This window comes from Diachasmimorpha longicaudata, chromosome 2 (genome assembly GCF_034640455.1).
Source record: "Diachasmimorpha longicaudata isolate KC_UGA_2023 chromosome 2, iyDiaLong2, whole genome shotgun sequence".
In the NCBI taxonomy this organism is placed as follows: domain Eukaryota; kingdom Metazoa; phylum Arthropoda; class Insecta; order Hymenoptera; family Braconidae; genus Diachasmimorpha; species Diachasmimorpha longicaudata.
The window spans coordinates 3,273,457-3,291,330 of record NC_087226.1 but is presented as its reverse complement, the minus strand read 5'-3'; the positions used below and the strand labels follow the sequence as shown (position 1 = coordinate 3,291,330).

The window sequence follows — 17,874 nt, the reverse complement described above, 5'->3', positions numbered from 1 at the left end:
AACCAGGCGCTGTCGGCCCTGCAGCTGCGAGTGTTCAACGGCATTCGCACGTGGATCTTTGTTCGTGACGGGTGTTTTTTTTTATTAACGGATCCGTTATCATCAACAAAAATCCGTGCGATTAGTTGTAAATTTTACACTTAATTTTTATTTATTGATTTACGTCGATCAATTGGACAAGTGAAAGTAACGGATTATTTGGACGATATAAGAATTCGTTTTTGAGTCTGGCGCGTGAAACGTAAGGTCTGTGCCTGAAGCTAAATTTGTTCCGCTAATAAAACGAAATAGAGAAATAAAAATAACGAGAAAAGTGCCTCTGGGATTTTATTTATTCGCAAGTCATTGGATTTTGTGTGGACTTAATTTACCACAGCTGAGTCATTGTGATTGGAAACAGTGATATTTGGTAAGTTGGGAAATTGAATTTGTTTTTGGTGAAAATGTGAAAATTTCAAGTCATTTTCTTTGAAAGGATCTTCCTATTAAGGACAATGACAGTAGATTTTTTTTCTGCATGGACAAGTAGTCGTTTATTACTATTTGGACTGAGGAAAAAATTGTTTTTGTTAAATATTCATTTACTTCAGACGAGTTTTAATTGTTTCAATGTCGTATTACTTGAATCAAGGGATCACTAGGCGATCCTGATTAAGTTTGAAGTATGTCAATTATGTTGTTCTGGTAGATGATTATGCGAATTATAATCCTGAGTGAATTCCTTAAATAATTGTGAACATTGAAAAAATTGTGCGAATTTTTTCCCTCTGGAAAATCAGAAATTTCGAAAAAAGAAAAGTTATGAACGAAGTTCATTTAAGATTTTGTGTACCATAGCCATCGCCAAGAGCAAAAAGATTGTCGTAATTAAGACCCAATCAGGCCGTCCTAGGGATTACTCAATCAAAGGAATATAATTCTAAGAAAATAAATGGTTCTTTCAAGTAAATGAATATTTGGAAAAAATAGTTTTTTATCTCGATTATTAATAAAGGGGTTGTTATTTGTGATTTTACAAGGAATATTGGGGATTAGGGTCTCACAAAAAAAACAAGTGACTCAACGGGTCGTAACCTCTCATCATTCAGGGGTGACCAGTTCAAAATGGAAAAACCAAGAGAGTCAACACTAAGAAAACTATTTTTGCCAAATGTCCATTTACTTCAGAGAGGTTTTTATTTTTTTAATGTGGCATGTTGAGTGAAGTCATCATTAGGCGATGCTGATTAGGTTTGAAATATGTCAAGCATGTTGTTCTAGAAGGTGATTATATTAGTGGTAATCCTGGGTGAACTCTTTAAATAATTGTGAACATTGAAAAATTCCGTAAATTTTTTTCCTTCTGGAAAATCAGAAACTTCAAAAAAAAAACTCATTAACGAAGTTCATTTAAGGTTCTGTGTAACATAGTCGTCCTCAAGAGCAAGAAGATTGTCGTAATTGCAACCTAATCAGGCAGTCTTGGGAATTATTGAATCCAAGCTGTATAATTACTTAATTAAAGAAATATCATTTTGAAAAAATTAATGGTGCCCTCAAGTAAATGAATATTTTTTAAAAATAATTTTTGATCTTGATTGTTCATAAAGGGATTGTTATTCGTAATTTTTAGGAACAAATTATGTTGACAATGTACAATGAATATTGAGGGGGAAAGGTCTCACACAAAAAAAGAAGTGACTCAACGGATCGTTAACTTAGGGGTCATCAATTCGAAATGGAAAATTCAGGGGAGCCCAGAGCCACCATAAAATTTTTGAGGAATTTTTGCAATTAAATGAAGAACATTTTCCATTTACTTCACTATGTATTAACGTTATCCCACTTCTCAAGTACTCTATCACGATTTCAAGGAGTTCAGAGGCACATGCGTAGCTTCTGATGTTTATTAATAAACTTCAACGCTGATCGTCGAATTTCTTTGATATAACCTCAGAAAACCTCGGAAATTTTTTTGAAAAAGTGGGTTCGGTTGTGTAGTTGAGGACGTAAAAAAATGTTTTTTTACTTTACTGCGGAAGTAAAGGACATTCTTTTTTTTGAAATATGAAAATTACGATAGCGAAACCGTAAAACAGAAATAGTCAAACGGTTCAAGTTTACTTGGTTTTTTTGAGTTAAATACCAAAGATAGCAAAATATTAGCCATTACCTTTTTTGCGGAGAAAATTGAGGGCTACAAAAAATATCATAACAATAATTTCGCTATTTAAGACTATCTAAGGACTTTGGGTAGTTCTTTCTTTCGTAAATAATTTTTGCTCCTTTTAAACTCCTCGGACGTCCACGACTTTTGGAGAAATTTTCGAAAAATTCAGGAAAATTTCCCACTGAATATCTATTTTCACTTCTAAATTCATTATATAATAAAGATAATCGCCTTCATTGGGCTGAAATACTTCTCTGTTTCTATTAGATTTTTTCGTTAACTCGTATTATTATATAAAAAACACTTAGCAATCATTTGCCTTCACGCTCATCAAGTATTTTAAACACGAAACATTGAGTCCATCCAAAGAATTTTTCAATTTTTAAGTTCATGAAATGATTATTAGTTACAATTGAAATTCATATAAATTTTGGTATTTTCTGTCTCTACAAAGGAACGTTAAAAAAAATCACAGATTTGACTGACTTTCCACTTAAATCATATTCTGCAAAATTTCCATTTCCGTAATATTTCTTAATCAATATAGGGAGAGAAAAATTCAATAAAAGTGTCCAAACGATTTGGCAATAATGGAGTACACTATCACTTTAATTATTTAGACAATTAATTTTTTCGGAGGGTATCGAAGTCTTTTTCTAATGTCATAAAAAATTTGAATTCATTCGACAATTTTTCTGTGAATGATCCACTGCTTCAGAATTACTTAACCGTTTAGATAATTTTAGTTGAATAGTTCTCGGTGTGTAGACTCCTCTTCACTGTTGAAACTTTTCGTCTGAATTTTCCGGTACACTTCCTGAAAATTTTTAACCCATTTCACTTCCATTGAACGCTCAACTTATTCCGTTATTGGAAATTCACAAATGTCTGGATACCTGACTGATGACCATAAATTTGAATTCCATCATTCCCTAAAAATTAATAGTATTGACTTTATTGGAAGCCAGGTTAATACATAGGTGACACTTTCATATAATACCAATTAAATTATTTATTATTAAGATGTGCTCTCACTTGGAGAGCACTCGCTTAACTGAACAAGAGACGCCAAAGTCACAAAGACCATAGCATCGACACCATGATTTGCACCTTTCCAGGCTTAATCATTTGTTTATACTAATTACTAAACATTCATCTGGAGTTTCGTCACGAAACCACATAGACAGTTTCTCCAAGGAATGTGATTTCATAATTAATTTATATGGGTCTGTAATAAGATCGAATTTTTCTGCCCTTTTCAATAAATTGGAAATCAGAAAATTCTGGTACATATGCCCCTGAATTTTTTACAATTCATCACTGAATGATTACTTGGCCGATACACTTCTGCACGGAGCGAAAAATTCTTGAAAAATTACGGGCTTTTTACATAATCTACCAGTCAAAACAATATTCGGTAAAAATTATGGAACAGTCACGCACTTTTTCAGTGAACTTTCAGTGAAAAATGCGTAACTATTCCGTAATTTTTTTTTAATCCAGTTTTGACTGACAGATTATAGAAGAGGCACGTAATTTTTCATGAATTTTTCTCTCCCTGTCGGTATCTTGATTAAATAAACATTCAGCTGGAGTTTCGTCGTAAGATCCCACAGACGGTCTCTCCAAAAAAAAGTGACCTCATAGCACAATAAATTTACCTTATAATAAATCTGTAATAAGATCAAATTGTCTTTGCCCTTTTCAATGAATTGGAAACCAGAAAATTCTGCTCCATATGTACCTAAATTTTCAGAACAGTGACACTGACAGCGCGAAAATTCACTGCCATTCTCCCCTGACTATTTAAATACCCCGCGAATTCCAATAGACTCTGCAATTACGCCCTCACATTATTTAAAATTCTCACATTCCCCAGAATTTTTTCCTGAAATCTGACATTTTATTTCTCACCCCCTAAATCGCCTTCAGTCTCACGCTCCTGAAAATTGATACCCAACGAATTTTCCAGAGGCGATCTCCCTCGGAAAACGTTTTCCTCCACTGCACTCGTCATTCGTCATCCGTTGATGCACCCCTCCATGATCCCCTCGGGTTTTTGTTCGATGGGTCGGGTTTAGCTGCACCATGGAGGCCCCATGTGTTCTACCTGAAATTCCGCAAGGACTATGAGACTACCGTATAACCCCCCCGAGCACACAATGATCGGTTTTCATAATAATAATGGTGGTACGTTTGTGCACCGGTTACTGCAACGGCATAGGGCACCCCAGCTGCCATCACACATTTTTCCTTTCTGTTGTGGGGCCCCTACAACTTTGTTGTCCCCCCCCTTCACCCATCGCCCAAGTTTCTCACAAATGTGGGGCGGGGGATGGGAAAAAGAAGGGATGGAAATAAAGGGAATCCCCTCCCTATTACGCTTACTCTTACCTTTACGTGGGCCAAGGCCATTGGCAATTTATATTCTATAAATTTTTTGGAGTATTGAATGGGTTAATGTGATATCTTTTCAGAGGAGGGACAACAGATAGATTATTTTTGGAATTTTTGGGACATCTTTGGTGGACAATTGGGGTTGGAAAAGATTTGATCGATGAGTTATGTGGAAGATGTGATGGACTGGCAGGGACTTGATTATCTGGTGATTAGATTATTGCGAGGATAATTATGAAGTATTGAATATTGGAAAAAAAATGCGTTTAGAATTATTTAATAGTATTAGGTGTTATGTGAATTGAATATTATTTAATATTATTGTAAGATTTCTTTCAAGATTGTTTAATGGAGGAAATGTGACGAAAGGACTTTTGTCATCGGTTTTTGTTATTAGGAGTGTGAATAAGTCTTTCCCGTTTTTTTCAAATTTTGAGCCTTTATTGTGAAAAAATGGTTACAAATGAATTATTGAAAGTATTGGCCATCGTCTTCTTGCGTTTGACACGAATCTTCATCAAGCAAAGTCGCCAATTCTTGATCTTCAAAGATTTGCGGCCGCCCGGAACGCTCCTTGTCTTCCACGTCGAAATCACCACTTTTGAAGCGTCGAAACCATCCGCGAACACTTGAATCATCGACACAACCTTCTCCATAAGCTTCCTGAAGCAATCGATGCGCCTCGGCAGCAGATTTCTTCAAATTGAACCAATAAAGTGAAACTTCCCGCAAATGACGTCGACTCGACTCAAATTTCGACATTTTCACGATATCAAAAATTTATGATGCGAAAAAATTTCAACTAATGTGTTAGTGTGGAATTGTTGACAGATGAATAAGCTTTGATTATGACATATGTAACCATTGAATACTTGCACAGTATTGGTGGCGGCATCTCTTACAAAAAACGGGAACGACTTATTCACACACCTAATATGATAAAAAAATAGGAAAAACCTATCATAGAATTATTATCCTCTCCAAGAATCTTCATAAGTTCAGAAGCAGAAGCTATCGATTGCTTTCCACTCTCATCCTCGCCAGCTTTATCATCATTCGTATCTTCATTGTTTACTTTAGGGTCAACAAAAACATCTGCCACCGCGGTTTTAGGAACGATGACTTCCATAATCGGGATAGGCTTCACATTAACATCTGGAATCTCTGATTTCTCCCAGTTGTTCTTCCATAAGTAGAGCTTGGAGTTTTGATTGGAGAATCAGAAAAAGATGTGTGTAACCGTCTAAAACGGAAAAATATAGTTTGACCCCATCCCCTTGGGTGGAAAGTCGGAATTAACTCCTGAATTTTCATCCTCAGGCGGAAAACATTCACATTCTTTCTGCTTTTCAGCCGGCAAAATACAAACTTTCTTTTGCAGACGTGTTGACAAATAGCATATGCAATTTCGGCGGGAAAACATGACTTTCCGCCCTTGGTCCACAATATATACTATTCCCGACGCAATTCGGGAACGAATTCAAATGCAACGAAAACTATGAGTGAGAATTGAAATTTCACGTTTCCGTCACGGTAACTTTACGTAGAGTTCCGTCAAAATGAGTCATCCGTCCGCAGTGAGTTATGGGACTCAGGGTGGGGGGTCAACAAGGATTTGTTTATTGGAAGAAAATGAACAAGTGGCAAACAGTACCATACATGAAAAAACCATAACTATATTTAAAAATGCATTTTTGCTCTAACTTCAACTTTATTGCGATATCTCATATCATTACCCTTCAACAAAGCCAACGATTTGTTTTTTCCCCTCCACCTAGACGGCCCGACAATGCCCGATGAGTAACGAGGAGGGGATAGCCCGTTCGTTCAAGAAAATTTACGTATCACGGAACGCAGAAATTACCCGCCAGTTTCGTAAAGAGTTCTCAACGTCTAAGAATTTTTTAATTTAGCGCCGCAATAATTCTGTAACTTTTAGCTCAATTTTACTGGTTCCGGAAAAATTACGTATCTTATTCGTACTTCTTCTGTGGCAGACCAGAAAATTAACTAACAAATTGAGACTTATTCTCAAATAATAATGACAATAATAATATTTTATTTTCTTTGGTGCTACGAGACATGTGTTTTACACCTTCTCTGCTTGCTCCATTCTTAATTTATATATTCCAGCCATTTTGATAATTTCTCTCCCGGCATTATTCACCTCTTCTATGATTATCTGTAATCAATCGTAACATAGTAGCCCTCCGTTCCCAGCTTTGAATGGATGACAGAATAAAAATTGGATCAACCTTGATTGAGAATTGACGAAGGTGGATCGAGCCTAGATTCTCAAGGTTGAACCAAGCTTGGATGAATTCTGAAAATTCACTACGTGTCCAGGTTGGAGTTTCAGTCTCCATCAACCCTTCGAATTGCCCAATAATCAATTAATTTATTGATAACGCCCTGAAGTATTTTAGGGAAATATAATTAGGTACATTGAGGTACGTAATTTATGAACCTAATAATTATATGAGCTGAATGGAAGATTTACGTATGAGTGTGAATCAGTCGCGGATTCGCCAATGATATCAAGCTTCATTCTATCCTGGTCCCTCTAGCCTGAAAGAACAAGACTCGTTCAAGATTGGATTGACATTCGAAGGAGCATGAATATAGCTCAAGTTGGATCAATATTGGATTGAACAATGGAATCAAGATTGCTTCCACGCTGGGTCTCCCTGACTCGATCTCCAATCCTAGATCTACCTTATTTCCATCATCAGGATGTGCATTTCTCACCTGGGTTGCAGTGATTTTCCCCTCTTAATGAGTTTCCACGTAATAACCCATTCCATTATCCGTCGAAGACGACGACCTGAGGCTGGGCAAAACGTTTCACGTTTCCCTCAACGTGAGAAAGGGTTAGTCCTCCGGATGAATCACTTGTACCACACGTCATACAATAAAAATTGATTGACCGATCAATTCAAAAAAATTATGTTTTGAAAAAATGTATTATAATTCTCATCTCGGTAAATCCACCACATTTGGTTCAAGGTAATTATTGTGTATTCCAATTATCTACGCGACTACATTACGAGCATTCACGCAATCGGTAAATTTGTGGACACGTGGTATGCGATGGAGGGGATGACGGACGACACGCGGTAGCGTCTGACGACACGTCATTTACTACGTCATATTTCAATCAGAAATATCTTTGTCAATGAGAAAGTCACAGTTGGGGAAAAATGGGAATTTCGTAGATAGTTCATTAAATTAGAAAATTTTTCCAGAAGTTTTATTGTTCGATTGTAGGCTCGGGACAACGTTTATCACGAGCTTGACCGCGGTTCGTACCCAATGTGCTTCATTTTATTTATTTATAACGACGTAATTATTGATGAAGACGTTATTGATAAATAGTACCAGTTATGGAACAAAGTGTCAAACGAAAAATATTTTTTGTTTAAAAATATACGTTATATTGGTTGTTAAAGAAGACGCGGACGCGCAGACGAGTGCGCGTGGTCCGAAAACGGGTGACAATAGAAAAAAATTATTCAGGCAAACAAAGTTTATTGTGTAAAATTATACAACATTGATTGGTTAAATTGTATTTTTTCGTAATTTTAATTACGCGGGGAATGATCTAAGATGATAAATGAGCAACGAGTGGCCCCAAAGAGTTCCGAGTGGCCGTCCATGTGATAAAAATCAAAGTGAGACTTCTGTATATAATAATTATATCCCGAGTGGTAATTCGGGTCAGGTACCGTGAGTTAGGATCAGAAATTGATCTGACTCTTGTTAGGTTTCATCTGATCAGGTCGGTTCTCATCAGAAATTAATCAGGTTTTGATCCAGTAAAATTGGTCGATAATAATGACACTCAATGCGGTATTATGAAAACAACCTTGCCAGGTTATGGTTTTCGGACGATAATAATGACAGCAGAGCTGAGGAGATTCTGATCAGAATCTGGTGGAGTGGAGATGGTCTCAGTCTGAGGTCAGCCAGGCTAAAATCATTCTCATCCATCTCTGCCTCTACTCAGACGTCAAATATTCTGAAAGTACTATGATCTAAATTTCTATGACAGCAGTGAGTAGCATAACATTGCAGCAAAGTTTCTATTCAATTTAATTATTTTTTCATTCTTTCTGTCGAAATTGATATTCATGGATAATTGTATTTTGAAATGAGCAGTTGATTTATTAAGATAAAATTGTTTAAAATGTGGATTGATAATATTTCATGATAGTAATCCAAGTGCGGAATAAACTTTGTGAAATATACGCAGTCTATCCCTTTTTCACCTATCACCTGACTCTAATTTGATTGGAATCTAATGTGGGATCGATTCATGGATCAGTCGTTCACATCAGAAGTGGATATGTACATTCTGGGTCGTTTCGGGCCTATTACGCATCATCCAAACTGGATCAAATGATCTGATAAAATTCTGACGAAAAACGCTGTTACACGATTGGTCAGCACCTGACCCCATTATTTGATTACTTCTTGATCCATTGTTAGGTCTGGTGTGATCCCACTCTGATTTGAACTTGAGTTGAATTTCCACTCGGGAACTTTTAAACCGTTTTTTGCAAAATAGATTTAATTCACATTTTATCAGGTCTGCAAAGTTTGTTTTTTAATTTGTGATAAGTCCATGAAAAACACACCTTCCCCGATTTTATTAGGGACCCAAGAGTATGAATTTTCTGTGCAGTTGTGGATTTGTTCCCAAGTGCGGACCGAAGGCTTTTATTTCTGCTCTCGTGTTTAAGGGGTTATTCTCATGTGAGCACTTCAAAAAATCGATTTTTTTTTTATATTTTGACAGTAAAACCTACTGAAAACATGCTGTGAAAAATTCAGACCGAAATTCATAGTATTTGATAAGTTACAACAGCTCATAGTCGCCGACGTGTCGTAAGCGATTGTCTACCAGGCTTTCAACTTTAAACGCGTTTTTCTCGAAAGATCATTTTCGGAAACGGTCAAGGTCCTACAAGAAAAAGTATTCAACCGATTACTTTAAAATTTACATATGTTCTTCTACTCATTTATAGTTATCGTCCCTACCACAATTGTTTATTTTCGACAATATCTTCATATTTTTTTTAAACGATTTGTAACGAAAAAGAACGAGATTTTCGTGATTTTTTTTTTGAAGTTCGATATTTTTTTTTGTTTTTAATGAAATTGATTAAATTTGGTAGGGACGATAGCCACAGATCTACTGAATAATAATCCATGCGATTTTTTTATGTCAGACAACATGAACATCCGCTATCACCTTGACCAGTGAACTACCTTTTTTTTGTTGGGGACTACTTTGACTTAAAAAAAATATATGTTAAAAATGTAAAAAACGAAAAAAAAAAATTTTTTCGTCTATTTCAAAATACAAATAAAAATATATTGAAAAATCAACATGATTGAAGTTTGTTGTCGCATAAAAAAAAAATTCCGAAAAAGTGGTAAAATATAGGCGTTCACATGAGAATAACCCCTTAAACCAAAATTTTTTTACCTCAATTTAAACACAAAGTCAGATTTTCCGCGTCATCAACGTTGGGACAATTGTTCAAAATATCTTCGAAAGACCTTTGAAGATCCTTTTCGTGACCTAGAAATATATTGAGAAAATAATTTTTTTTGAAGATTTCGTAGACCTTGAAAATCGAATTGACTTGTGAAAATATTGAAACTTTGAGACTTTTTGTTCCTATCGATTAAGATTCTTAGGAAAGCGCAGCTTCAAAATTATTTCCAGTTCAAATTCCTAAATAGACACATTTTAACGATGCGCTGCCCTTGGGACACACAGGCACAAGGGGTATTGCGCATGGCCGACCCGGCAATAATTCACAATTGTGTAAACAATTGTTTTATTTCTAATTCTTCGGCGAGTTTTGTGCAGCTCATTGTCCTTGATATTTTCCTGATGATTTTCACTCATGGGTATTTTTTATTTTTCTGTTTCCTCGAGTTAGTGATGGTCAGTTCAAGGAAATTAAATGTGTTTGAACAAACACATGTTGGTAATAGCAGTTGTCCTTAATTTAATTGATAGCTTGAAAAAATTTATGTATTAACGATGAACAAGGGAGAATTTTAAAAAGTGGAAAGGTCCAATCATCCCATTTTTTATTCTCTTGTGAACAACACTAAAAAATGTTTAGATATATGATAAGAAGAAAAATTGCGGTATTCAACTCGATCATTGATAGTTTTATGATAAAATTCTCATGTCTCAGCTCTCAGTTCTCAATAAATTCTCGAAACAGAGAGATAGTGATAGAAGGGGTTAATTACAAGAAATTAATGGGTTTTGGTTGTGGGTTAGGGTCCATTTAGTTCCACTAAACTTTCATTCGGTAATAGTTAACGGATGTGTATTTGATCAAGTTTGTTTGATTTGAGATTCGTCTGTCAAGGGAGCCATTCGTCAATTATTAATCGTATACTTATTTGTTACATTTGACTCTCATTGGTTAATAGGTAATTAGGTAAATAGGTTAATAGGAATGAATTATTCTTTCACTGCATTTAAAAACAATAGACAGAGAAACATATTCGTTAAAAATTACATATCTTATCCTTAATGCCGGAGCGACATCTAGTGGAGAAAAATTTTACGGAACTACTACGCAATTTTTGTGAAATCTTTAGTAATTTTTATCAAAATTTTCTGAGAAAAATGGCGATATTGTGCGCACATTTTATTAGTTACTTTTGTAATTGGCAAATGAAGTTAATTTCCATAATTTTGTGGTATCTTGCCTTTATTTCACAAAGCAAATTGAACGCATTAATCCAACCCAAAACATTTCAACAAAAGACAAGATAGACACAGACACACTCAACACAAACAAACTCACCAGAAACACAGTTCAAACATCAAATCATTTGGCGTGTTACATGTAGACGATAAATTTATACAGCGTTCCACATCTTGTGACGTCACGGCAAATTATTGAATAGGATTTTAGATTAGGTACGAAGAGAACCAGGATTTTTTTCCATATAATTTTACACGAAAGTCTTACTGCAAAAATGGACAGTACTGACCGGGATTCGCACCCGGGACCTTCCGATTATGCACCGAAGCCGAGTCCTCCCGAACTGTGGCTCGTGTTACGCCGACGATCCCCGAACTGCGCTTCGTACGACGCCGACTCCCCCCGAACCGCATCTCGTGCGCCGTCGAGTCCCCCCGAACTTCGTACCACCATTTGCATGTCGTCCTTGAAAGTCCGAGAACTCCAGTGAAATAAAACATACCATTTTTACTCATGAATGCACATTCTCGAGAGGGTGGGAAAGGGAGGGAGCGGACTCTCTTTGAGGCAGGGTGATAACTGATAATTTTTTTTTTCATTGTTATTGCTAACATCCCCATCATTGCCAGCATTCCCTGAAAATGCTTATCGATCGCAGCGAACGGCCTCATCTCAGTATTTTTTCAATTATTTTACACACGATTCAAAGGAGAGATTGAAGAATTCGAAATTATTCGAACAAATGTCTATAAACAATAGCAAAATGTATTCTAACCGATACTCAGCTTATCATTGGTACGAGTATTTGGCCAACAACGGTGCCGATGTTTTGCCCAATATTTGGCCGTTTTGTATGAGCGCACATGGGTTCACTCCGCAACATATGTGTGCGATACTAGAATTAAAGAGCAGCAGAGTAAATTCCAGAAAAAAAAAGTTTGACAGTTGGGAAATAAATATACTCGCTTCAGCCTCCCCTATTTGTCTAATGCATAACTGGTCGAAGCAGGTTCGCTTGTTGGTGAGCGGGGAAAACCTCTCCCAACTACCCCGAAACACCTGGCAGTCTTGAGACCACCAGTTGTTGAAAATATGCATTTGCATCTGTATTGAAATAATTCAATGAATACAAACCCCCTCCACAACTTCCACTACAGCCCCTCCTGTTCTCCATTGAAACTTAAATTAAAAATCAGGGACAAAAAATTGATATGAAAGGAATTTTTATTCAAACGGAAAGTGAAATTCAAAATACTCGCTTCAGTGTGAAGTTGGGAAGAAGAGGCATCTCATTCGTCAGTCAATATTTTTAATAAAATTACGGGAACAAACCATAGAACAACGAAAAAAATTCATAAGATCTGTTGAATAAAAGATGAGGGATTTCATTGATTTGCACAATTAATAATTAAATAATTAATTATAATTACAATTCATCAATATTAATAATAATTAATTTGAATAATAATGTAATTTTATGCAAACATAAATTACAATTCCTATAAATTAATGAATCAGATTTTTGATAATTGGCAAGTTAGTAATTTTTTATATTAGCTTTATTCGGTTGGTAAGGGGCTGAAAAATTTAATGTCTCTGGAGTCATGAATTAGCTATTCACCCTGATAACAATTAAATAATTGTCCTCAACGTATTTGCTGCTCCATATAATTATTCTATTATAAAGTGACTCTACCCTCAGGTCGGTATTTTACTAACAAGATACACTCTTTTTGAACATTGCAGTTGCCAAATTGTCCAATTAATTGCATGAGTAAAATTCGAAAAAATGCAGGCATTGTCAGTATTATTTAAATTAACTGGTGAAAAGTCTGGATATTTTTTAAAACGCTTCTCTCTTCTAAACAAGTAATCAAATTTATTTCTCAAACGGTGGATTATCTTCCACCAAGTGTCAAAAATTCCTTGAGTTTTTTACGTGTAATCGGGAATGTTGATTTTCCCATGAGACACTGTGTTTAGTTCTGAGTGTTTAACTTCTTTTTTGAAAAACAGGAATGATAATTAAATTCAGGGAAAAATTACGGTTCTAATTGTGATAAGCTTTAGATTTACTAAAAATAGAACGACTTTAAATAAAAAGATGTCCGTTTTACGTCACCGTCTCCCCTAAAAAAATTGACAAAATAATGATAAAAGACTAGAAACATATAAAGACATATATCCAATATCGTTAATTTCAACCCGTTAAATTTATTTGACATTAAAGTTGTCGTTTTGAAATTGAGTTTCTTGTTCTCTTCTAGCTATGATCTGCTCTTTCGAAATATTGACGCAATTGATCATTTCAATTTTAAATTTAATATGAATTTTGATATTAAATATAATATCGAAATGATCAATGGTGTTAATACCATTCTTTAATTTTTATTTACAATAAAATGGATTTGACTCAAATTTTTGTAACTAAAAATAGTGTATTTGATGTTTATTTCAGGTGAATATTCAGATGAAGTCTGTGATAAATTGAATACATCACTGCGGACTAGGAAGACCCCTGGAACACTGGAACTATCCGTTGATTCAATTATTTCTCTAACAAATAAGAAAATGCTGATGCCAGGTGCCACAGGACTGAGTGCTGTTGGTGCAGGTCCAACTGGTCCTGAGGAGTTGGTATCTAGTCTGGGTGCACTTGCCGGTGTAACACCACAGCAGAAAGACACCACCTGGACAAAGTTGTTTGTTGGTGGATTACCTTATCACACGACAGATAAGAGCCTGAGGGAGCATTTCAATGTGTATGGAGACATCGAAGAGGCTGTTGTCATCACTGACAGACAGACTGGCAAAAGTAGGGGATATGGATTTGTAAGTGTGCAGTGGTTTATTTCTACCCTTTAATTTCAAACTCATCAGACCAATACTTGTTTTTTACTCTAATTTTTTATTCTATCCTCCTTTTTTATTTATATTTGTGGATGACAATTATATTTTGCATCTGATGGCTTTGATGCTTGAAGTTCAACTGCTTTGGGCTTTTGTTTAATTGGTGAACATGCGCTTTAATGATTTACCAGACTTTTGATGAGGAAAAAAATGTTTTTGTGAAGTTTTTTTCATCTGCACTGAAAGAAAAAATTAATTATCAAAAAAAATTTTAATGGAAAGTAATTCTATGATGAACACCAGTTATATCTTCTGTGAGATAGACTTGATTGAGAAAAGTAGAACTTCTTTGGAATTGAAATTCCTTTAATTAATCGGAATAACAAGAGTATTTGATTTCTTGTGCACTACAACTTTTATTGTCTCCAGAAATTCGTTTACGCACTTAAAAACCAAAATTATTATTATGATTAAATATGTGGTTATAGTAATCAACATGTTTCTACGTTTTTTCAAGTAAATTATAATTGAATGGAAAAATTTATATGGTGAATCAGAGAGGAGATTCTTGTGTGGAAAAAACTTTGAGATTGGAATGAGATATCGTCAAGTTGGGAGAAGTTTATATTTCTTCCTCAGCACAATATATTCATTTATAATAATGGAGTCACAGATTATGGCGATCACGCCCTAATTTGGATGCTACAAACTTCGGTCAATCTGGCGTATCAGAAGCTTAATTCATAGATTTTGATCATTCCAATGAATAATAATTAATTTCCTCATCGAAGGATTTATTTAATGAGTACAAACTTTTGGTCAATTCAGGAAAGTGAAAAATTTCTTATGTGAAGATCATATTGGGTTACAAGAAAATCAACTGTGTCATTCTTGTGGTGATTTCATATGACTTGACTGCAAGAACTGTTTTATTTGATTCAAGCAAATATATGCGTCTTATGCATCTCACATTCTCAAACGAGTTCTAGTCATTGAGACTTTTCTCTGAAAAAAAAATGCCAACAAAAGTCCCTTTTTCTGTGAGTGTATGTGTTGTCAAAATGATTTTCGGTTGAGTTTTTGTAATTCATAGTTGGGCTTTTGGGTTATAGAACAGCTTGCATCACAGATCCCAATTTTGATGCTTAAGCAGTGAGGGAAGGGTTCTTTAAGATTAATTAGCGCTGTAAGTCAATTCTATTATGGAATTAAAAAATCACAGAAAAATTATTTTTAGTACTTTTTGAAACTATTATCCATGTTTGCTATAAAATATTGATATATTGTATGAAATCCTGGACAAATCAAAATTTCATAAATCACAACTTTTGTAGATAAGAACTTTTGATTTCTTCAAGATAATCACATGACCATCATACAATTAGGGTGATCTTTATATGACGGATCATGAACTTCTCCTTTCTCAGTCAGAGGTGATGTTTTTATTATATGAATGAGGTTCCACTGTTTCGATTAACTCAGAAAAAACTTTCAGTTGCTTATGAAAATTCAATTCCAATGTACATGAGGATATTAAACGCGAGGGGGTTGTAAATATACTTTTTTTTTCTTGAGAGAGACTCGTTTTTTCTCTACATTGAAGAAATATTCTTTCCAGAATCATTGACTTTCTTGGCTTCATTTTAATTATGGAGGAATGAAAATCTTCACGTAAATCTATCTCTACTTAAATTAGACTTAAAGCCCAATAAGCAATTAACAGCTACTGCTAATTTCATCGAAAAAGTAGAAACCGATGCATACAAGGACAACAATAGCTCTGATTTCAAAAAGATGAGTCCTATATACAAGTCAGCAGTAAATTCTAATAATGAATTTACAATGATGAGAAGGTGCGATGATAAACAATCCTTTAGAATAGCCTCTTATTCATTCAAAAGAAAAATGTTTGACTGCTCTTACATTTAGTATCTTCATGTAAGTCATCTAAATGTATTGATGCGAATTTAAAATCTTCATTTGTGATGCTTCATATTCTTCTTGCTCACATCACGAATTAGGATCACTTAAAAAGGCTAATATCGCTACTCTATGATATTTTTCTATGATATTTTTAGTCCAAAACCAGATTGATTATCAGGGCTGCAGCGCAAATTATTCATACACGCGAGCGTTATCGTGGTTCTATTTATATTTGGGTGGAAATCATCGAAATGAAAATGAAAACAAATACCAAACCCTTTGCTCTCATAATAATAATAAATACTCAACTTATTTTGAACTCAAGCATTTTTAATTTCTTTTACCTGTTCCGGAATACACTTTTCTTCAATTCCCGTTCAAAAATCTTACGAAAAAATTAAAATTTCTTATCTCTCTCTCAATTCAAGAATACGCCTCATCATTATAACTGTCTAAAATCGAACTCGAACCTATCCCTTACAGATTCTCTCACCCAGCTGAGCAATTTCGCTATTTCGCCTTAGGGGCACCTATTTTTGCTTCGTCTTTTATTTAAATTTTCTGATGTGTTTGTGTCCTGTGTGGAAAGACGAATTTGTTTCAGAGAATTATCATGTAAATTTATTCCAGTCAACTGGAAAACTCAGTTTCCTTTGAAGACCAAATATCTCTGGATTTTTCTCATTCCTATAAATCTCCTGTATGTGTTATGTTCCAGGTAATCATGGGAGACAGACCGGCAGCTGAGCGAGCCTGCAAGGATCCAAATCCAATAATAGATGGAAGAAAAGCAAATGTAAATCTGGCGATATTGGGAGCAAAACCAAGAGGCAATCTCCAAGCCAGTGAGTCACCCTTTACTTATCTATCAATTTTTTCTAGATACTCATCTCATCATTCGTTGCTAATAGTTCTTCATGGTCTCCTAGACCTTCCACGGTTCTTTGCTTTACGAAAATTGAACCAAAATGATTATTTTTTAACATGAGACGGGAACATCACAATATAAATAAGATGTAAAACTTTTTTAGTGTGAGTCCAGCTTTTGTGACGTCACATGTAATTGTTGGATGGGATTTGGGATTTGGTAGGAAGGGAACTTGATTCGTCCTAGATATAATTTTATTGGCTCATGGATAGGGATTTATTAAATAATATCAAACGATTTGGCGATAAACTTTGATTCTTATTATCGCAGGCAGGAGGTATATCTTTTTCTTATGTCTCCAGACGAACTAACCCTTAGTGACGAAAGTTTTTACACTCTGGACCCATTCAATAAAAGGCCCTTATTCTCTCATTTTTTTCTTTTCCTTTTCTGTTTATTAAAACTATTCTAAAAATTTTGATACTGTTTGGAGAAAAACTATAAAATACTGATATGGACTAAGCAGAGCTATAGCCAGGCGGTTAATTTTTGTCCACACATACCATGCACTTTCAATAGGTTGAAAAAAAAATTTTTTGTTTTTACTTTTTTACGTTTTTTTTCTTCAAAAAATATGGATAGTCCGGACCACCGAATTTGGTGGGAAGGGAACTATGTTCTTTCTCGATATAATTTTATCAGAAAAGTTTTACTTTTTTCTCGTAAAAAAATGGATATTTCATACCGGAAATTCCTTCGCTTTCAATAGCCATTATTCCCACGAGTATGAATATTAACGAAATAACCCAATGTTCTGCTACTCATATCGCTATTTACAACCTGCTGGAACTATCGTTATGATAACACAGTGATACAGTGCCAATGGTGTTGTGTGAAACCAACAAAATGCACATGTTATAGACATCGCGAGGGGTATTTGGTAT

General features: G+C 34.9%; 1 protein-coding gene and 1 long non-coding RNA gene across 5 annotated transcripts in view; one reads left to right on the top strand and one right to left on the bottom strand.

Moving 5' to 3' along the window:
- Positions 1 to 270: 270 nt before the first annotated feature.
- Positions 271 to 17,874, top strand: part of LOC135159737 (RNA-binding protein 24-B-like) — a 53,142-nt gene continuing 35,538 nt past the window's right edge. For 3 of the 4 annotated variants that reach the window (XM_064115742.1, XM_064115741.1, XM_064115740.1), the window contains exons 1-3: positions 271 to 409; positions 13,748 to 14,121; positions 16,781 to 16,907. In XM_064115742.1, the coding sequence (XP_063971812.1) occupies positions 13,861 to 14,121; positions 16,781 to 16,907 (388 nt within the window). In that variant the 5' untranslated portion in view covers positions 271 to 409; positions 13,748 to 13,860. Of the gene's footprint in view, positions 410 to 13,747; positions 14,122 to 16,780; positions 16,908 to 17,874 lie in introns of those variants that run through there. The other variant, XM_064115743.1, reaches the window with a different exon arrangement.
- Positions 405 to 17,874, bottom strand: part of LOC135159740 (uncharacterized) — a 39,176-nt gene continuing 21,706 nt past the window's right edge. Inside the window, exons 2-3 of the long non-coding RNA XR_010298443.1 lie at positions 4,064 to 4,259; positions 405 to 3,081 (exon numbers count right to left, since the gene is read on the bottom strand). This is a non-coding gene — a long non-coding RNA (uncharacterized LOC135159740). The remainder of the gene's footprint in view (positions 3,082 to 4,063; positions 4,260 to 17,874) is intronic.